The sequence below is a fragment of the Triticum urartu genome, chromosome 7A (assembly GCF_056163025.1).
Source record: "Triticum urartu cultivar PI428250 chromosome 7A, HENAU_Tu73, whole genome shotgun sequence".
NCBI classification, from domain to species: Eukaryota; Viridiplantae; Streptophyta; class Magnoliopsida; order Poales; family Poaceae; genus Triticum; species Triticum urartu.
This window is the reverse complement of record NC_141879.1, coordinates 361,608,585-361,630,494: the sequence shown is the minus strand read 5'-3', so window position 1 is coordinate 361,630,494 and position 21,910 is coordinate 361,608,585. Positions and strand designations below refer to the sequence as shown.

The following is a 21,910-nucleotide window of genomic DNA, read 5'->3' as shown; positions in this document are numbered from 1 at the left end:
CCATGCCCACCCACGGCCTTTCTGGGTGCTTCCATGTTAACCAGAGCCATCTTTGCCATAGAGCTCTGCCGAAGCGCTCGAGGTCGATGATCCCCAGCCCGCCCTTGTCCAGTGGAGAGCAAACCTTGGACCAGTTGACCTTACATTTGCCACCGGAGAGCTCCTCATCCTGTGCCCAAAGGAAACATCACCGCACCTTGTCGATCTCTTTGAAAAACTTCTTCGGGATGCGAAGCACGGTGAGCGCGAAAGTAGGAATTGCACTTAGAGCTGCTCTGACTAGAACCCGCCTGCCGGTAATGGACATGAGCATTCCTTTCCATCCGGCCAGCCTTGCCCTGATCCGATCGAAGACGAACTGGAGGTGCACGATCCTGGTTCTGGTGAGTGTGAGTGGCAGCCCTAGGTATTTCATTGGGAACATGGCCACGGTGCCCCCAAAACTCTGCAGCACCTGCTGGATGTCAACTTCTTCACAACGGATCGGAGTTGCAGTTGATTTCTGACGATTTATCTTCAGACCTGTGGCTTCTCCAAACATGTGCAGAATCTTGACTAAAGCATCCATCTCGGCCTTGTCCGGGTTCATGAAAATCACGGCATCATCTGCGTAGAGGCTGACCCTTAGCTTGAGCTCTCTCCTAGGTAACGGCTTGATCATCTGCTGCATGACCGCCTCATCGATCAGGCGCTGTAACGGGTCAATTGCAAGGATAAAAAGCAGTGGTGACAGCGGATCTCCCTGACGGAGCCCTTTCCTGTGCTTGATCCTGCTCCCTGCCGTTCCGTTTAGGAGGAACTGAGAGCTCGACGTCGAAAGCAACCATGCCACCCAATCCCTCCACCTAGCGTTGAAGCCCATCTATTGTAACAGCTCCAGCAGGTAATCCCAGGAAACACTGTCAAACGCCTTTGATATATCCAGCTTCAACAGCAACGACGGTGTTCTGCTTTTGTGCAACGCTCGTACTCCATTTTGCACGTACAGGAAGCTATCCTGGATGCACCTCTTCTTCATGAAGGCCGATTGCACTGGTGAGACAATTGTGTGTATCACTTTTGTCAGTCTAATTGACAAAACCTTGGTCACCAGCTTGGCAAAAGAATGTATCAAACTGATCGGCCGAAAGTCAGTTATTCTCGCTGCACCCTCTTTCTTTGGAAGTAGCGCCACAAACGCCGTGTTCAGCGCAACTATAACGCCCTCGATACGGCTATATCTCCCACGTGTCGAAGCACGACTTAGAGGCATAACCGCATTGAAAGCAATGTCGCAAGTGAGGTAATCTTCGCAAACAACCCATGTAATACATAAGGGAAAGAGATACATAGTTGGCTTACAATCGCCACTTCACACAATTACATGAATAAAGCATTACATCATCCAAATACAATCAAGGCCCGACTATGAAGCCAAAATAAAAGAAGACTACCCTAAATGCTACTCAGATCCCCGATCGTCCCGACTGGGCTCCACTACTGATCAACTAGAACGAAACAACACAAAGGACAAGATCTTCATCGAGCTCCTCCTTGAGCTTGGTTGCGTCATCTGCACGGTTCAACGGCACCTGCAAACTGGTTTCGGAAGTATCTGTGAGTCACGGGGACTCAGCAATCTCGCACCCTCGCGATCAAGACTATTTAAGCTTATAGGTGAGGTAAAAGGTATGAGGTGGAGCTGCAGCAAGCGACTAGCATATATGGTGGCTAACATGCACAAATGAGAGCGAGAAGAGAAGGCAAAACACGATCGAGAAACTATGATCAAGAAGTGATCCTAGAACAACCTATGTCAAGCATAACTCCAACACCGTGTTCACTTCCCGGACTCCGCCGAGAAGAGACCATCACGGTAACACACGCGGTTGATGTATTTTAATTAAGGTCAACTTCAGGTTTTCTACAACCGGACGTTAACAAATTCCCATCTATCCATAACCGCGGGCACGGCTTTCAAAAGTTCAAATCCCTGCAGGGGTGTCCCAACTTAGCCCATCACAAGCTCTCACGGTCAACGAAGGATATTCCTTCTAGCGGGAAGACCCGATCAGACTCGGAATCCCGGTTACAAGACATTTCGACAATGGTAAAACAAGACCAGCAAAGCCGCCCGATGCGCTGACAAATCCCGATAGGAGCTGCACATATCTCGTTCTCAGGGCACACCGGATAGGTCAAGCTACAAGTAAAACCAACCCTCGAGTTGCCCCGAGGTGGCCCCGCAGGCTGCCCGTTTCGGACCAACACTCAAAGGAGCACTGGCCCGGGGGGGTTTAAAATAAAGATGCCCCTCGGGCTCGCGAAAACCCAAGGGAAGGTTATAGGTTGTTAGTGCAAATGGTAAAACCAAGGTTGGGCCTTGCTGGAGGAGTTTTATTCAAGGCGAACTGTCAAGGGGTTCCCATTATAACCCAACCGCGTAAGTAACGCAAAATCCGGGAACATAACACCGATATGACGGAAACTAGGGCGGCAAGAGTGGAACAGAACACCAGGCATAAGGCCGAGCCTTCCACCCTTTACCAAGTATATAGATGCATTAATTAAATAAGAGATATTGTGATATCCCAACAAAATATCCATGTTCCAAACATGGAACAAGCTACAATCTTCACCTGCAACTAACAACGCTATAAGAGGGGCTGAGCAAAGCGGTAACATAGCCAAACAACGGTTTGCTAGGACAAGGTGGGTTAGAGGCTTGGTTTAATAACATGGGAGGCATGATAAGCAAGTGATAGGTATCGCAGCATAGGCATAGCAAAAGAACGAGCAACTAGCAAGCAAAGATAGAAGTGATTTCGAGGGTATGATCATCTTGCCTGAGATCCCGCAAGGAAGAAGAACCATGAAGAAGACAAACGGACGTAGTCAAACGGGTCCTCACAATCACGACGTTCACGGAACCAACCCGAAGAAGCAACACCGGAAAGAAGCACACAACATAGTAAACAACCAACACATGAACATGATATGATATGCGGGATGCGGTATGCGATGCATATGCATGATTTGACAAGGAATGATTGAACCTGGCCTCAACTTGGAAATCCAAGAGTGCCACTAGAAAGGTGAGGTGATTTTGGTTGAAATCGATATAAAGATCACCAGAATCGGAGACACGGTTTGGAAATGGCAAGCAAAACAAATATGGCACCAGTCTGCGATAAACAGCAAGTAGCCATCTAAATGCAACAAGATAATTATGCTACAACACTCAAACATGACAACAAAATACATGGCAGGGATCCACTCAAGATGCTTGACAAAATATGAACACTGAGCTACAGTCAAATCATCCATTAACAGGTTCAAACAAGCATGGAAAAAGAGCAATTGATAAACAGGTTTCAGACTTAGTGAAATTAATACAAGCCTGAAATTTCAGATCAGGTAGCACAGTTTGGAGCATGAAAACTAGATGCTACAGGAACTTAACATGGCAAAGCAAGGCATGGCATGGAGCTAATCAAAGAGCTTAACAAAGTCCCTTAGTGACCTTGAGCCAAAAGGGATCAGAAAATACAATTGCAAGCATGTGAACATGGCAACAACATAATCAGATCACAGACTTAGTGAAAAAACTGGAGCATGCAAATATGATAGCAAGCAGGCATGTTTACGAGCTCGATGCACTCACTATAGAGCAAGGCATGACAATCTAAGCACACACCCATTAGGAATACACATTATATAAGCTAGAAATGACAAGGACAACAACATAGCATGCACGGATCAACAACAACATCCTCGGCAAAATCGCTAACAAGTAGACAATCTGCCAGGAATTACGAAATAGCAAAAGTAGAGCTCGATTGACTCAAGCTAGGGTCCTCCATAATTGCAAACAAAGACATGGATGGATAGAGCACCACAAGATTAACAAATCATCCTTACTGAGTATCCTCACAAGAGGCACAGATCACTAGGAAACAACATGAACATATGGCATATTGATAAAAACAGATCAAGGACTTAGTGAAATTGCTAAGTCCCTGAAATCAGCATTAACGAATGCACCACTTTGCAAGCTTGTGCTAGTCACCACGCATATCACAAAAATACATGGATAGCACCTCTGTAAAGATGGAAAAGCATATAACAAAACTCATGTAGAGCTCAGGGGCATATCATGCATACATTAAACATGGCAAAAATGACAAAAAGCTATTTGGTGCAGCAGATCTGACAATTAACTCAAATAGCTCTCTTCCAACAGCATTTTGGGCATCAAGATGAGCTCAAATAAAAATGATGCAATGAGATGAAATGATGTACTCTCTGAGACGAACATTTTTATATGCTACACGCATGAATCGGAGCTACGAATGCAAAGTTGTGACATGATAAACATGGGCATTTGAATCAGGAAATCTCAGGGACTTAGTAGAAATATAGACCTCTCGGGGAAAAATGGACGAGGAGGTCCCGGGACGAAGCGATCCGGGACGCGGCCGCCCGTTTGGATCAGGGGAGTGGTGGATCTCATCCCACTCCCCCGGATCTGGCCGCAGCGGATCTCCGGCGACGAACGACGGCGGAGGGCGGTGGAGCTCCGGCGAGTATGGCGCGGGGGCAGCGCCGTTGGGCGACGCCGGCGAGGAGGTCCGTGGGCGGCGGCGGAAGGCGACCGGTGCGGCGACGCATATGGCGGCGCCGGCGAGGAACCGGAGCGGCAGCGCGGTGCACGTCGGGAGCGAGGCCGGCGCCGGCGGGATGCGGTGGCGGCGGGCCACACCGACGAGGGCGGCGCGGCGGAGCACCTGGCGGCGGCGGCGGGGCGCCTCAGGCGCGCGGTGGCGAACGGGCGCGGGGCGGCGGCCCAGATCTGGCCCGGGGCGGGCCAGCCTCGGGCCCCGGCAGGCCACGGCGGGCGCGGAGGAGAGAGAAGGCGGCGGCGCTGACGTGGCGAGACCGGATTGGTCCGGCGCGGCGGCGCGGACATGTTCGGCGTGGGAAGAATTGTCCGGTGACGCGAGGAAGAGGGAGGCTAGGGTTTCGTCCGCGAATTTCGGGAGGGGAGCACATATTTATAGGTAGAGGGAGCTAGGAGAGTCCAAATGAGGTGCGATTTTCGGCCACGCGATCGTGATCGAATGACCGAGATGATGAGGAGATTTAGGTGGGTTTTGGGCCACTTTGGAGGGGTGTTGGGCTGCAACACACACGAGGCCTTTTCGGTCCCTCGGATAACCGTTGGAGTATCAAACGAAGTCCAAATGATACGAAACTTGGCAGGCGGTCTACCGGTAGTAAACCAAGGCCGCATGACAAGTTCGGTCCAATCTGGAAATGTTTAACACCCACACACGAAAAGAGGTAGAAAGGGACACCGGATGACATAGGAGCGCCGGATTGCAAAACGGACAACGGGAAAAATGCTCGGATGCATAAGATGAACATGTATGCAAATGAAATGCACATGATGACATGATATGCAATGCACGACACGCAAGCAATGACAAAGCAACAACAACGAATAACTAGAGGACACCTGGCACATCGGTCTCGGGGCGTTACAGCAGCTAAACTCCCCCCCCCCCCCCCGCGAGGCTGTAGAAGCGGTGGAATGCCGCCATGATGTCATCCTTGATGATCGGCCAGCAGGCTCTGAAGAAAGTGCCAATGAAGCCGTCAGGCCCCGGCGCTTTTTCTGCCGGTGACTGCAAAATTGCTGCCCAGACTTCGTCTTTAGAGAATGGATTGTCCAACCCAGCAGCTTGAACCCTTGGCAACCGCAGCGCCTCCCAGTTTAGCGTGACACTCCGGCCCGTGCTAGCTGCCATTACTTTGCTAAAGTGATCATGGATGGCTTGGGCCTTGTCTGCACGTGTTATTGCAATTCCGTCGTCGTTCTGAATGGAGTGAATGAAATTTTTGCGCCTCCTGGAACTGAACTTGGCATGAAAAAACTTGGTGCTGGCATCACCCACTCGCAGCCAGAGCACCCGGGAGGCTTGCCTTTTCCTGGGTCTCTGATGGCCGCCAGCCCCACCAATCTCATCTTGAGCAGTCTGCGCAGTGTAAATTCTGCAGCCGACAGAGTTCTTGCTTCTTGAGCTACTTCTAACCACAAGATGACCTCACTGGCAATGTGGAACTGCAGCTTTGCGTCACTGAAAAGAGAGTTGCTCCAAATCTTGAGATCGCGAGCAGTGCGGGTCAGCTTGGTTTGCAACCTTGAGAACGCACAGCGCTGCTGAACTGGCCTGTTCCAAGCCCGCTCGACGGTGGCCTGAAAATGTGGGAACTTTGGCCAGAAGGACTCAAAGCGAAAGCGGGCAGGGCGCTTAGGGGCGTCGCACGGTGCTAGGATCAGCGGGCAATGATCAGAGCATGCCGTGGCAGAGGCCATCAGCCCATAAGCGGGGAAGAGCAGCTCCCAGTTCACATTGCAGAAAAACTTATCTATGCTAACCAAGGTAGGGTTTAGCCGTTCATTACTCCACGTGAAATGTCTATTTTTGCACTTGATCTCCCGCAGGCAAGCTGAGTCGATCGCAGCTCTAAACCTACCCATAATGCGCCTATTTAAGTTGAAATTGTTTTTGTCCCTAGCCTCATAGATTATGTTGAAATCGCCTGTAAGTAGCCACGGCTCAGACGAGGGTGGCGCTGATCTAGCTAGCTCACGTAGGAAATCGTCTTTTCTACCCTCATCCGCTGGCCCGTAGACTGTGGTTAGCCAGAACGTAGTCGCCGAACGCAGGACGGTGACTTTTGCAGTGATTGCAAATTCTCCTACAGCATGGGAAACGGTCGAGACGATCTGGTTATCCCAAAGAACTGCGATCCCTCCCCTGGTGCCTATCGCCAGAAGGACGATGCAGTCAGCCAGCCTCGCTCCTCCTACATCCTTGACTAGGGCCGGCGACCAAACATCAATCTTGGTTTCCTGGAGGCATAGGATTGCCGGTCGATGTGCTGTCGCCGTTTCGCACACAGCATCGCGTTTAGCTGGCATGTTCAATCCTCGCACATTCCAGCTCAGAATTGGGCAGTGATTGTCATCCATAAGAAAACCAAAACATGCTCCAACGACTACTACTACCATTGAAAAGGATCAGGAAGGGAAACAACCACACACAGCCACGTTCGAGGGGATGCTGGCGCCCTCCAATAGGCCCCAAATTGCGCCAGCACCAGCTAAACCTACCTGCTAACCTGACAAGAACAGAAACAAGACCTAACTCAACCCCGCGGAAGGCCGGGCGCCATTGGAGGCTACTAACATAAGCAGAAACTAACATGATCACACTACGGCCTCATCGGCAGCTCCATCAGGTCCTGCCATGGTGGCAGCAACATGCAACGCCTCGTGGTTGAGGCGGGTGAGCTTGGCGATGCAGGCAATGTCTTCGTCGGAGAGCGGCTCGTCGAACTTACGCAGAAGCTTCTCAGCAGCCTTGGCGGTCATCTTCTCCTTGGAACCCAGCAGGCCCAGCTCTCGCACCAGCCTGAGGGTTCCCCGCTGCGCCACCGGCACTGGGGACGGGTTGGCCGCCTGCCTGGCGCTGTGACGAATGGGGGGCGGCACAGTCCTGGTCTTGGGGGGCTGACGAACGGCGCACCGGCGCAGTGGGCACTAGCGGCGGCTTTGTTCCTTGGAAGAGGCCCTACGGTGCAGCAGCTGCGTCTGCAAGTGCGGCAGCCGCGTCAAGCTGCAGGCAGCAGACCTGACGGGTGACGGCGCCGAGCTGCATTTCCACCACCATGGGGCGGGCCGGCTCGTTGCATCTTAGGAGGCCTACCGCAGCAGAGGGGCCTGCCAGAGTTGGGCCGAAGGCGTCCAGCAGGCCCGTGGACGCGGCATTGGCATTGTTGACTTCTCCATTGAAAAGCAATGGCTCAGAAACAGCAGCTGCCACGTGAGCCTCCAGCTCAGCGGCCACGCAGTCGAAGAGTGGTGGCGACGACAGCGTTGTCTTGGCGCCGGCGAAGAAGTCCGCAATCGGGTTGGCGGCTGGTGGCGCGTCGACAGGTGCCTGGGGGGGCAGGGGCCGCGGGGCTTGGAGCAGGGCTGGCCCTGCACCCCCAGCATGGCGGTGACCAGCGTTGCGGCGGCCCCTGGAGCTCTCTGAGCGGCGCAGGCCTGGGGGGAGCGGCTGCGGCGGCGCGAGGAGGCCTCCGTATCCACCACCTTCTCCTTACCCGCACGGCTGCGACCCAGGAGGGTGTCTTTCCAAGACCTGCGCCCGCCCTGGTCGTCGTCTTCGTCGTCCTTGCGGCCACCTCCGCGAGCACCGCCGCGGCACCCCACATCCACCAGCGTGGCGAGCTGACGGCGATGCTGCGGCTCACGCTGGCCATCCTCCACGCCCTTCTTCCAGGAGGCCGCCGGGATGATGCGCGGCATCAGCCTGTCATCGTCATCCGAATCCGAGGACGGCAGGCCGCTCTGAGCAGAGCGCGACGACCGCGGCTCGTACGGGGTCCAGTCCTCGATGCGATCGACGTGGATGAGGACGTCGTGGCGGCTTGCAGACGGCGGCACAGCGACGACGCGGTCGAGCGGCGAAAAGCCCAGCATCTCCTCCACTCTGCCCGCCCCGCTCTGCATCAGCCAGAAGGTGTGCTTGGTCGGGATGAGGCCGACGTCCCATACCCAGACCCAGCAGGCGAAACTCTTGGTGTGGCTGCGCTCGAACGTGCGGCTGTCGAGGCGGTCAACGCGACAGCCGAGCGCCTCCTCAGCCCCCTCCACAGACCAGAAGTGCTACGGCATTTTCTCGATGACAACTCGGACGTGGTAGTTGAACGGCTGGATCACGGCATGGTCGTCTTCATGCCAGCGCTTGATGAAGAATTTGGCGCCGTCGACCGTCAGCGCGCCCAGCTTGGCCACCTGCTCCTGGTGGACCGGCAGGTCGAAGATGATGAGGTAGTCCTCCGGGTCGTGGCAGGTGATCCGCAGCTGGTGCGGCTGGATGCGCAGTCGCGCCTCCAACTCCTGGCCGACCGCCATGGCAGAGTAGGTGCGCCTGGCGTCCGCCGCCGTGAGGAGCACGGCCTGGCGCTTGAGGACGAAGACGACATGCTCTAGGGCGGGGGTGGACATGACCACCTTGCAGCTGTGGCGCGGACGGCGCGCAGGGTCGGCGACGTGGGTGCCCTCCATGGCAGGTGACAGGGGCGCGACGACGGTTGGAGGTGGAGGTACGACCGCAGCAGCAGGGAAGCCAAGCCTGCCCCGCACCCGCACCCGAGCAGAGGCCGCGGCGGGGTTGCACTTGGGGTTCTGCGGACACTCCCGGCTGAAGTGGCCGGAGAGGTTGCAGATGATGCAGCAGATCGGGTCCCGGCAATCCTTCCTACGGTGTTTCTTGCTCAGGCAACGGAAGCACTTCCCCCTGAACTGGCTTAAGAAGGCAGCCCGGCCAGCAGACGCATTGAAAGCACCACGCCGGCCAAGGAGGGATGGAGAGGTGCGCGGCCTATTGCCCGCAGGGCCAGAGCTGGGGCGCCGGCCTTTCCGAGACGAGACCATAGTCCAACCACGGTCCGGCGCCGGGGATGGTGAACTGGCGGAGGCCGCAGGCGCAACTACTATGGATTGAAGACGCGATCGCTCCGAAAAAAGGTAAAGAGACGTGATCCGCAGCAGGATCCGCCGGGCGGAGCAGGCCCGAGGCGATGGAGCACTCTCCACGGAGCAGGATCCGGGGCGGGGATTCGGGATCTCGCGCATTGACGCCGTGGGGCAGCTGAGAGTCTGGCACCATGGATGGACCGGTGGATGCAGGTGAGGCAGGTGTGGATCCGCGCCGGCTACCACTAGCACTAGATCTACGGGAGCGGGGGCGGCCCATGCCTCCAGCTGGAAGCCGCGGACGGGATGGGGGCGGTGGCCGCCGCGGCCGGACTGACCAGCGGCGCGTAAGGGCTAGGTTGGGCAGCTCGCGGCCCTAGGGAGGTGGCCGCCGCGGCCGGAGCGGCCGGCGGCGCGGGGAGGGGAGGGGCGCTGAGGGCGTGCGGCGCGGGGGTAGCTAGATTGGCGATAGTGGTTGCGGTGGTCGACTCTTCAGGTAGTTAGGATTTATTTTATCCTTATTGCGAGAATAATTGTCATGTCGTAATCTGGGTGTATTTTGTAACAAACTGTTTCTCCTCATTATTTAATATATGAGGCAAATCTTTCGCTCCATTTAAAAGAATAAGAATACTTGCAACACATCACTGAACAGCCTGTTGGCCCCTTTTGGAACAGAAGATGATTGCAAGTGGGCGGCTACGCCCAAGTCCTTAACACGGATATCTGATTACTTCTCACTGTAGTGTAGAAACGAGTAGCCGGGTCAACAAGAATACGTGGTATGCTTACTGCTAAGACCAAACAAAAAACGTGGAACCTGCCGTTTTCCGAAGATCGGAGTATGCAGTGGCGAGCAGACTGAAACCGCATTTACTCTTTAAACACTTTTGGCTGCAATCATCTTCTGTGCCTTTTCGGCCGGACAACCGAGTTCATCAACTGATTAAAACGGTGCCGAACCATCACGAGACAAAAATGGCAGGATTCATACGCTCGGACCAGCACAGTTCTGAACTTTTAGTAAATGAGCACCCATCACGCAAGGGCAGAAGATTGCCCGAAGTAGCTCCCTGAAGATCCCTGCCGGTCCAGAAAGGTACCTGCGTATTTTGCTCTGACAGGGCCTGAAAAGTCAGACACTAGGTTGCCGTTTTGGGGCTATGCGTACATAAAGGTGCATGCGAGTTTACCTCTTGTGTCATGCCGAAATTCAACAATTCAGAAATTTAAAACCTTATCCACCTAAAGGTGCAGATCTCAAAGCACATGAACGGTTCCGATAACAACCACCCTAACTAATGTGGATAGCAAATCCATGCTCTATATATATATCCAGGTTGAATTAGTGTCATGATATTTTTAGTACACCATGACAATAATAAAATGGGACCTATTCAGTTATACGGTTTCAGAGCACAAACAATCCCCTCTATCACTCCATTAAAATGTACATCAGCATCAATACAAGCCCTTTCAGCATCCACCACTAAAGAATACACAAATTTGGACTACAAGCACATTGTAAACTGTCAAGCGGAGTTAGCCATATTTCAACTTTCCATGTTGCAGGGCTGATTTTTCCTGACATACGGTCATTTCATCGCCCGTCAACCCTGAGCAAGCTTGTGGTGCCCCCAAGGTCACCGCGAAGTAAAGATATATGGTGCACAGGAAGGCAAGCACCACTAGCGTTGTCAAGAGAAAGCGATGCCGCTCAACCAGGGCAGACCAACTACCAACATCATCACGAGATGATTGAGGCTTCTTAGGAGATGACAGAAAGAATGTGTTTTGCGACCTCCTGTGAGGCGATGATAATGAATCAAGAACCATGATTGATGAGCGGGCAAATTTGAATCCTGCGCAAAACAAAGAATAAGTTTAACAAGAGATACATATTTCAAGCTACTTTAAATGTTCATAAGCAAAAACAATGATTGTTTTGGGACGGAGGGGGTACATAATTCAAAACAGGTGACCCTGGGATGAAACAAAAAGTTTAAATGTTTAAATCCCTCACAATACATACCTTAATGATGTGAAACTATTATGTAACTCAACAAGAATCAAACTGACATTTTCAGAATATAAACAGAGAAATTCTTATTTTATCTGCAAATAGACCTTTGACCGGCAATAATCACACGCAGGTCTAGAAAAGAAAATCCAAAGCAGCAGCAAATAGCAGTTTATCATACTAAAATATTCACTCACATGATACATTCATATGTTTTGCGAGTGAGACAACTTTATGAAAACCTAGTATTCCAAGCAACTTCAAGAAAAATAGATGTTCTCGGTGAAAGGAAGAATAAAAACAAATATATAACAAGAAAGAAAGCAGAACAATGAGTAGGGTTACTCAAAACAAGTGTAAAGAAAAAACATTAGTTTGTAACAAAATAAGACTTGATGTCCAAGATGCCTGTTCTTTCACAATTCCACTCGTAACTGCCAGAAATTTTCTTGAATAATTGTCACCTAGTGTACCACAACATGTTCCTTGGTAAATACATACTGAAGGACAAGGACATACCATTACTGTTCTGTAAATTCCTGGATAAATTAAAACCTGTAGAAATATCTATGTTACATACATTGAAATACAAGTTACTGACTGAGTGTTTACAGTTTACATCAGTTGATCACAAAATGCAGCACCAAAAGCATGTATAAGTATACATTAGGCAATCTCCAGCAACATGCATCAAGTGTGATGTATTTTGGTTCATTAAGGGTGTGCTTGTTTCGGGCTTTTTCAGTGGCTTCTGTTCCCTAAAAGCTGTAGCCCAAACAACGGGCCATTTTTAGGCTGGCTCCATGCAGCCGAAAGTCGAAGCCCTCCTGAAAAAACGTCCAAAAGCCTCGGCCCATATTTCGGGCTTCTTTCAGCCGCAGCTAGCTCCAACCCCACCGCTAGGTTGGTCTTTCCCAATCTGCGCCGCCGCAGCTAGCTCCAACCCCACTGCTAGGTTGGTCTTTCCCAATCTGCGCCGCCACCCGGCTCAACCTCATCAACCAGCCGGCAAATCAGAGACGCCGCCACCGCCCCGTCCACTGCCTCTGCCACCGGCCACTCCTCCTCACAGTACCGCCTCCACCCGCCCCAACCCCGGCCACTGGCCACTTGGATCACCGTCCGACGCCATGGTAACCTCCTGCGCCTCTCTCCCTCAGAGCTCTCTCTGCTCCCTCCCCCCTCGCAGAGGCGTGCGCGTGCTCTTCGTGTGTTACCTGTGTGCATGATCTTCCTGAGGCAATGTGCTCAGCCGGTTGATTGGACATAACTTCGTTCATGTTTCATCTAGTACTAGTGCTAACATTGCATTAGATTTGCTAATCGACATTGGTACTAGTGAATTGCTCTAGAATTGCAAATTGTACTGGTCTAGTGACTGCAACATTTGCAAAATGACACTGGTACTAATGAGTGCTACTGCTGTTATGATACAAGTGAGTGCTACTCAATTGTCATTTGTTTATATAAATTGGCAAAATGATAATGGCTATATAGATGGAAGAGCCCAAAGTGAAAGCTCAGCTTGGGCATAGGCCAACCAGGTCCTTAACTGCCGCTGGCTATCAGGGCAAGGCAGAGTTCAAAGCACGGACCAAAGAACCTATATAAGAAAACAGTTCAGAAATTGTTGGGATGATATGAAGGCTATATATTCAGCATGGATATTTGCAAAAACAAAGCAACTAGACTTGGATAAGATGATGTGAAGCAAACTATTACGGCACACGATGCTCAATGGGAAGCATTGGTCGCGGTTAGTTTATTTCGTACATGAATATCAGTTTTAGAAATGCCATGCTGTATAATGCTACTAACAAGTGTTAATTTTTTATGTGCAGATTTACAAGCCAATTAAAGCTTTCCGCAAAGGACCTCCACACAGCTTGACGGAGCTTGCGATCATGTTTGACAAGGCGAATATTGATGGACAGTCATCTGTCATGCCAGGAGTGGATGATGCAAAGGTGGCACAAACTCAAACGCAGGAAGATGTGCGTGACTTGTACAAAGAAGAGAATGATACTACTGCTCCTAGTCCCCAGTACACCCAAGCCCAGAACAACCAAATCGAAGCGTCCAACAAATGCAATTCCTTGTAGTCCATCTAAGTTCAAGAAAAATAATGTGCCAAAAGACTTAAGGAGGTTTGTTGACCATGTCATACAGGAAGACTGCGGGGCAAACTAGTAAGACAGCCAACGATGATGATATTCTTTGCCATTATGGAAGAGGTTGCCAAGTGTGAGGCATCCAGGACTAGTGATGAGTATAACATGGCTACAAGTTGTTTGCTAAACCATCAAACCATAGCTTCTTTTATGCAATGAAGACAAATGAAGGGAGACTGACTCAAGAGACAGTTTGATGAAAGGAAGTAGTGCATCCTGTTGACTGTCATGTGTCTATGCATTTCCCTGCTTAGTTTCGAACAATTGAGAACTTGTTGAACTATGTACCTTTTGCTTGCTTAATTGAACAATTGTTGAACTATGTATTTGCTTGCTTAATTGAGCACTTTGTTCAACAATGTCATGTTACGTATGGATTGAATTATGGTATGTGGTACTGATTTTTTTTATTTGTATGTGCATAGATGAGTACAACACCTATCAATGATGGTACCATTGTTCAAGTGAGAGTGCAAGTTAAAGTGAGGTTGAATCTGACATAAAGAAGATGAAGCTTAGGAAGAAGAGACTTCATCGATATATGTATGTTGCTTTTGTTGTTACCACACACAATGAGAAGTATCTAATGAAGAAAGAAAGGACAGAGGTAAGATGCACTAGACAAGAGTGGTCTATGATTGCTTGGGGTCCTCCAGAGATTGCTACAAGATGTTTCGTATGCACAGACCTTCTTTTGACTTATTACATGAGACTCTGGTACGTGACTATGGGTTACGAGCAGCATGCAACATGTGTTCTGAGGAGGCTCTAGGGATATTCTTGTGGACTGTTGACAGCCCACAGTCAGTGAGTGAAGTCCAGAACAGATTCAAGAGGTTCACTGAAACAGTTCACAGAAAATTCAACCATGTGTTTAAGTGTTTGGTTTTATTTGCTGCGGACATCATTAGACCCATTGATCCCCAAATCAGAAATGTGCAGGAGAGACTTCAAGACCCTAAGTTCTTTCCTCACTTCAATGGTTGCATTGGTGTCATCAATGGAACGCACATCCCTGTCACTGTGCCAGCTAAAAACATGATCAACCATTTTGGTCGACATGGTTATTCATCACAAAATGTGATGGTTGTACTCCCTCGATCCGAATTAATTGACGCAGCCGATCGGAGGGAGTATGTGACTTCAACATGAGATACATTTCTGCAGTGGCTGGATGGCCTGGTTCGGCACATGACACACGGGTATTCAAGTAGACATTTGACAAGCACAAAGAAAGGTTCCCTCATCCTCCAGCAGGTATTTCCTTCAAACAATCACACAACTCAACTTGACAATGCATTGTGTGTCCTGTTTGACATTAATCTTCATTGTGTAGGAAAATACTACCTCGCTTATTCTGGGTACCCCAATCAGGTTGGTTATCTAACACCACTCAGAGGAACAGAATACCATGTATCTGAGTTTCATATTGGCCATGCTGCAAGTGGCTGAGAAGAAATATTCAATTATCTCCACTCATCACTTAGAAATGTCATAGAACGATCCTTTGCTGTGTTGAAACAAAATGGCGCATTCTAAAACACTTGCCTAGCTACCCACCTAGGAAGCAAGCGAGGATTATCATTGTCTGTATGACATTGCAGAATTTTCATAAGAGACAGTGATTTGTATGATTACCACTTTGTTACATGTGATGATGATGATAACTACTATCCTCCAGGGAATGTGCTCAACACAATTGGAGGAACTATGCAGGAGGTGGAAATACAACCATGGACACAACTCGTAACATGGTTGCTGATTCTATGATGGCGGTGACAGCGAGAGAGTAGGTTGCAGTTCACCAAAACCGTGTATTTTTCAACCAAAGGACGGTTTCATGTAATATATAGTAATTAGTAACATATGTTATGATGGGTTTAAAATTATTGTCATATGTCTAGTATGTCAAATTCATTGAAACTAGTGTAATACTGTAATTTCAGTTCAAACATGTGAAAATTGGACATATGAGACTAAAACAGCTCTTAATCGGGTCATTTACTGTTGAGGATAATCAGCACTTGAACCTAATCTACAGAACAACAGAGGGCATTCTAGTCAATTCAGCATGTTTCAGCACCAGCTGCAGCTCAGTACCACTACCAAACAATTGCAGCTGGAGCTAGCAGCTACAGCTGCACCTTCCAGCCGGAGCCGTTTCAGCTGCAGCCGCATAAGTTGCAGACCAAACAAATACAACCTAAGATTGGTGTCCACCTGGTTGTAAAACTGAAAAGCATACACAACAAAGCTAGAGTATCTCCATGTCCATCTTATTCAAAAAAGCAGGCAAGTGAAGAGGGAAAGTGATGCGCCATCCATGATATGAGCACTTGAAACCGCTCCGTACATTCGAGGAACCTCTCTGGAGCAGCGACTGGGAGGTTATTTTGTTGCCTCCTCTCGCCATCAGTGTTGCTGCAGGGCCTTGTCCAGCAGGAGTGGGCGGGGACCTCGTCGGTTTCTGTCCGATGGTGACATAGGATAAGCTTAGTTTGCTTCGAGAGGCGCTGCATCAATGGTGGGTACGACACCGCGTTGGAATAATCTGCCTCTGCTCTTCCCTCGTATCGGCGGTGCTCTAATCGGCTGCGCAAGGCAGCAGGTGGCTTGGTCTTCTTGCCAGCCTCCAGATCCGATGGGATTTTGTGACCGGTACAGTTTTGTTTATTGTCTTGCAGGGTACATGGGTGGTGGCAGGCGACGGCGTTCCTTTTCTTTAACAGCATCGGAAGAAGTTGACAGGGCCAGGATTTGGTGGACATGGGGAAGAACCCTGGCCGACGGGCCACAAAGCCTCGGTCTCGTCGCTTGTGGTGGCCTGGTTGATCGGCTCAAAAGGCATCCTTGTATGCGAAGGTGCTCCCTCAGATCTAGGTATAGTGGCAGTTTCCCTCTTTCTCCGATGTTGCCTCGGTGGCGGCTGAGGACGATGCTGGACGATGATTCAGCATGGCACAGGATTCTCCACGGGTGAAATTATAGTTCTACTTGCTGCGGAGTCTTTGGTGCAAAATTGCAAGACACCTATGTTTGTTTTGTGTGGTGATCACGTGTGTAATCCCTGTAATATGTTTGTCTAATGAATTATATGTGGTTACTTGAAGAAAACCTACGAGTCCAAAAATAAGAACATTGAGTAATTATTACAGTCTGCCATGATTTACAAGTTGAATTGTATTGTGGACTTGCAGTCCAAAACCACAGGCACCGAAGCATTAAGCACAAAACTGGAATGAACACGGGTAGATACAATCAGTTACTACCAAACGAATTCTTTCGTCTTCTCAGACCTAATACGCAGGCCAGCTTCCAGGCTATTTGTCATCTAATTCTTGTAGACCCTTCTTTCATCTATAGCTACCAATCAAAAAGCAAAACACTGAAATTTGGAAACTCAAACACCTATAGCACATTTCTGGTCTTCCTTGATAAAAAAAAATTGAAGCACTGAACGTAGAACAATTGTTCTATGGTAATTTTCATTTATCAAAATTTTAAGAATATGAACAAGCCAAATTACAAGAAACTAATAACACGACTAAAGGAAGGAAAGGGCCAAACTCAGCCAATTCCTGTTTTTGGCAACATACTCCCCAAGTGCAAAATCAGCTAAACTGAAAGGTGGCTTTCTATCCACCTGTGCAAAACTGTGCTGTGTATATCCTTTATTCTGTGGCTCATGATTTGCAGATCTTTCTTAACCATAATCTTCCAGGATAGCTGGTGAATCCAAAACGTAAATAGGAGTAAATTCGAACGTGGACGGTACACACCAAACGGCGATCCAAACCAGGTTTGCTCCGATTGCAATCGTACAAGACATGATCAAATGATTCCGCAATACACAGATCTCGTCTACCACAGCCAAAGCACAAGGCACATCGAGCATGAAGAACGAGAGAAAGAAAAAATGCGGGGGAAGCGCGCAGCTCAGATCCGAGGGAAGGGGGTGGGGGATGCATAAAACAGTACTTACTTGGTTATGATCCGGGCAGGCGTGCGTCCTCTGGCTGCCCTGCCTCTCTCTCTCTCTCTCTCTCTCTCTCTCTCTCTTCTCCGAAGGAGATTTGTGGGTGGGCTCGAGAAGCGGAGACGCGGTTTGTGGGAAGGAGAGAGAAGGGAAAGATAAAGGAGCAGAAATTTATCGGGTATCCTTCGGTGGGCCTTTTGCGATATTGGAGGGGTTGTTGTTTTTTTTTTAGGGGAGGGGTTGTTATTTATAAGAATATTTAGATATATTAAAACCGAGCACCCTCCCAACCCTCTCAGGTCATTAGCATTTCTAGCCGTTAGATTGTTGTTTTTAGATTTTTTTTTGGTCGTCGGATTCGTTGTTAGTCCCATCTAAATCTCGTACGCAGGCGCTAACTCGTGCGTCAGGCTGCGCTGGGCATTTCGGACCGCTGCTCCGGTGCCTTTTTTGGGTGTTTCGTGTTCAATTGGGCCTACTGGGCCTTTTCTACCATCCTATCCAACAGAGCGCACATGGTGAAACGCCACATACGAACCCTAAACCATGTTCACGACCTGCTCTGTTCCGACTGTGACGCCTGAGATGGCCTCGGATTGCATTGGCGGCTGCGGGCCGACGCGAGCGGCGCGGCCGGATGGGGCATGGACCCTAGCGGCGCGGTCGGATGGGGCACGGACCTCCACCCTCCACGATCACCGCGTCGCTGGCCTCAACTGCACCATCGCCTGCACGCTCCTTTCCACTGATTCACGCTGCCGGCTCCTTCTCTCCATCGATTTGCTTCGCCGGCTCCTCCTCTCCATCGATCTGCTAGGGGCCAGGCAGCGGTGACCTGATCTGCCATGGGAGGCAACGACATGACCTGCTTGGGGCCGAGAGGCACGGGCCTGATCTGCGATGGGAGACGGTGACCTGACCTGTCAAGGGCTACGACGACCACCTCTCCCATGTGACCAGTGTCTCGCCGCCGGCTGCAACAGCGGCAACCACTGCTTCCAGCATGCCGCCCTCTGACTCGAGGCTAGGTCTTTGTCGCCGGGATGGACAGGGGCACTTCTTCCACCACTATCTCGAGGTCAGCGGCAAGGGCGTTGTTTGTGTTTATTCCATGCCTAGCAAATATTGCATGGTTCCATGTTCCATCTATGAGCATTTTTTCTTGATTGAAATCCAATTTGATATAATATTTCAGAAACTTTGAGCAAAATTTCCTGGATTGTGTGCTAGATGTTGATTTTTATCTCTGTTTGTGTCATCGCAATAGGAAACAATTCAACATAAAATACAATTCAATGTAAACGGTAGATTTGATTGTTATGCAAAGCTTCTGAACATTGGAATTTCAGTTTGATTTATTGCTACATTAGAATTACAACATTCATCATGTCTTCTTTTGTTGTAGACATGTCTTTGTTAGAATTTTAGATACTGATTTTCATTGAATTGTTTCAATTATTTTCACTGGAATATATTATGTCTCAAAACTGAATCTGTCAACATTATAGCTCTGCAGTATATGATCCATTTTGGCTTACCAAGTTGCACTATAAGATATGCAAATTCTTCCTATTAATTTAGAAGTAGTAACATTTTTGAATTTTTAAGGAGAAAGTTAAGTCATCATGCTATGCAGCTATTATCTTAATCCCGTGTGTTCTGATGTGTGTTACCGTGTGTTTGTGATTGGCTAATTCCCTGTTTTTAGCTCATTCCAGTGCCAGGCATTTAACTGGAGTCCCTTTCCAAAAGCCTCTGAGTTCCGAGTTTTAAGAGATAATGGCAATGTGAGTTTCTCCACTCTCAAGCCTTTTTTCCTCCCCTCCTTCCCTTGCACATCACCTATATGGACACCTTTATACTCCATGAGCAGAAATTCCTATTGCCTCTAATCCCCATCCCGCACACGGCCAGTTAGGTGATGAGGTTTCTCCCAATGTTTTTGATACTATTTGTGGTTGTTTCAATTGCTTGGAATAAGGTGATGTGATGAGATGATGTTGTAATTTTTGAAGCATAAGATGGGAAGGGGGGAGATGTGAGATCATAACATGCATCGGTCGCCACGTGGAGGATCAATCCCATTGTGTCCTGTAGAAAATAGACTGGTGTATTTATGGTGAGAAATTTCTCCATTGTTGCACGAGTTTACCAATTTTTTACATTGACAGTTGGGTGATTTTGTCACTGATTGTTATAAATGTTCTTCTCCTGTAGGTTTTGAAGACTCAAGGTCATCGAGCCCTCATCAAAACATCTAACATGGAGCGGCCTGCCAATGTTGTTTTTACTTGCTCATGTATGCTCTCTTATCACAGACCTTTTTCATATATATGCACATATGCCCATCTTCTTGATTTGTTGGGAGCAGTTCTCCATACAATTTGATCTGAACACATGGATATGTCTATTCTTAAGTTACTTGGAATGTTACATGCTAAAACAATATCCTCCTCGTGTGTAATTTCTTAAAATGACCAGCCCTTCTGCTACGGTGTATATCACATGTGCCTTCTTATTAATGTGTTAAGGTTGGATTGGATACCATTTCTGTGTACATGCTTCAATCTTTAGTGTCTAGATGCCCATACCGTTCAAAATTTCAAGCCTTCATTTCGTGACACCTTTAGCTTTGATAAATATTAACTTCATCATATTAGGAAAGATGGACCTTTTTCAAATGTAGTTGGGGGGGGGGGGGCTTCTGGATGTTACTTTTTGAAATGAGAAGAAGACAATTATTGATATATGCACTGAACCATGGAATGAGTCATGTTCTCCAGCAGTCAATACAAGGCTCAGTATTATCAAATATGTTGTTACTACTTGGATGTGTTTGTTTGTCTTCCCTTGGAGGTCTTGCCCATCATATTAGTCCACATCTGTAATTAGGTACCAATAAACAAAGTAGTTTTTATTTTCCACAACATGTTTTTATTTAAATTCGCACATTTGATCTTTGTTGTAAAATCGGGATTTTATGATAGAAGTCTCCAGTCTAATGTTTTGAGCAGTGCTACACTTTACACCTTCTAAAGTGTACTAAGGTTTCTCTTTTGAGCTTATTTAATGTTGTTTCGCAAATAGAATCATTAGCTTGTTATTGGGTATAACATCTTATCTATGATGTCTCATCCTTAAAAGAATCTATACAAATTCCTCTCATTTTATTGAACAAGTGGACGTGTAGAAAGCAAGGTCTTTCTTGTGGCTCTTTCAGAGCAGTAGACAACGCCAAATAATTAGGTGATTCCTACAACTTATTATTCCTTAGTTACTTAGTGTTGATATGCTGCCTATGCACCGTATACTATCCTATTGATGTACAATAGATATGGCTTCACTGATTCATCCATTGGATTTGGAGTTTAGAATTTAGGGTAGTATGGTCGAGTAGTGCAATACTTTTCAACTATTTTCACCATCTATAATTTTCACACAGAAAATTGCATCCATTTTTTGACACTTTATCTATGTAAAAAAAATATGGAAAGGATATTATATTGCAAAAATAGATGGGCGCAGCAACGCGCGCCTTCGACGATCTAGTAAGAGCAACTCCAAAGCGGCGGCGAACCATCGTCCACGCGCGGACAGAAAAGTCGGCCCAACGCGCCGACCCAAACAAACGCGCGTTCGCTTTTTGTCCGTCTGCCGACCTATTTTCGGCCCAATTTTGAGCCTTATTTGCGTCGCCGCAGACACAAAACAGACGTGTGTGACTCCCGCCTACTCCTCCCCTGGCCCGCTAGTCGGTGGCATATTGGTCATCGTCTCCCATTCCAACAACAAACCCTCGCCTGCCTCCTTCATCGACGCCGCCGCCGCCCATTTTCCGGTGCCTTTGCTAGCGGACGGTGCCATAACACCCCCATCCCCCTCCAACGCCGCCACCTCCCACGTCGCCACCACCGTCGTCTCACCGTTGGGGCTCTGAGAGCTTCCCACCTCACCTCGTCGACACAACCGTGACCAGGAAGCCGCCTCGCCGCCCCGCCAGCTCCTTCGTCCTGACACTGGCACGCTCATCGGACGCTGCCATGGCAGCCAGCTGGTCCAAGGGCGGCGTGCCTCCCTTCGCCGGCCGGCTCCTTTGTCGACGCCCACAAGCTATTCGACAGTTTGCCAAGTTACAAAATGGACTCCGCCAATGAGTTCTTTTTCCATAATTTTCTTTGCGACTCCGACGATTCCTTATCCGATGATGAGGA

The 21,910-nt window shown here is 48.9% G+C and overlaps 2 protein-coding genes and 2 pseudogenes across 5 annotated transcripts; 1 reads left to right on the top strand and 3 right to left on the bottom strand.

Annotated features, from left to right (window-relative positions):
- Positions 1 to 862: 862 nt before the first annotated feature.
- On the bottom strand, positions 863 to 7,018 carry LOC147959607 (uncharacterized). Its single transcript, XM_087532767.1, has 3 exons — positions 5,965 to 7,018; positions 4,454 to 4,993; positions 863 to 1,032 (listed from the first exon to the last, which is right to left on the bottom strand). The coding sequence occupies exons 1-3, from the start codon at positions 7,016 to 7,018 to the stop codon at positions 863 to 865; spliced, it is 1,764 nt and encodes a 587-aa protein (XP_087388893.1).
- Positions 7,019 to 7,295: 277 nt separating this feature from the next.
- Positions 7,296 to 8,349, top strand: LOC147959606 (uncharacterized; annotated as a pseudogene).
- On the bottom strand, positions 8,348 to 9,348 carry LOC147959605 (uncharacterized; annotated as a pseudogene).
- A 1,483-nt stretch (positions 9,349 to 10,831) lies between these two features.
- LOC125524767 (uncharacterized) lies at positions 10,832 to 17,882 on the bottom strand. Of its 4 annotated transcripts, none has more exons than XM_048689795.2 (3): positions 17,702 to 17,882; positions 12,072 to 12,107; positions 10,832 to 11,394 (listed from the first exon to the last, which is right to left on the bottom strand). In XM_048689795.2, the coding sequence occupies exon 3, from the start codon at positions 11,366 to 11,368 to the stop codon at positions 11,075 to 11,077; it is 294 nt and encodes a 97-aa protein (XP_048545752.1). In that variant the 5' UTR covers positions 11,369 to 11,394; positions 12,072 to 12,107; positions 17,702 to 17,882; the 3' UTR covers positions 10,832 to 11,074. The 4 variants fall into 4 exon arrangements, with proteins under 4 accessions (XP_048545752.1, XP_048545754.1, XP_048545750.1 ...); XM_048689797.2 differs by having other exon boundaries at positions 17,706 to 17,881; XM_048689793.2 differs by lacking the exon at positions 12,072 to 12,107 and having other exon boundaries at positions 17,702 to 17,875.
- Between the last annotated feature and the right edge of the window lie 4,028 nt (positions 17,883 to 21,910).

Excerpts from the sequence above, each read along its gene's own strand:
- LOC147959607 (XM_087532767.1), bottom strand. The coding sequence starts at position 7,018 with ATGGATGACAATCACTGCCCAATTCTGAGCTGGAATGTGCGAGGATTG. Across the intron at positions 4,994-5,964 it reads CATCAGAGACCCAGGAAAAG|CCTCCCTCTTCCTCGCGTCA; the intron begins GCAAGCCTCCCG and ends ACGAAACCCTAG. Across the intron at positions 1,033-4,453 it reads TGATCCAAACGGGCGGCCGC|TGCAATCGGCCTTCATGAAG; the intron begins GTCCCGGATCGC and ends TTGTCTCACCAG.
- LOC125524767 (XM_048689795.2), bottom strand. The coding sequence starts at position 11,368 with ATGGTTCTTGATTCATTATCATCGCCTCACAGGAGGTCGCAAAACACA.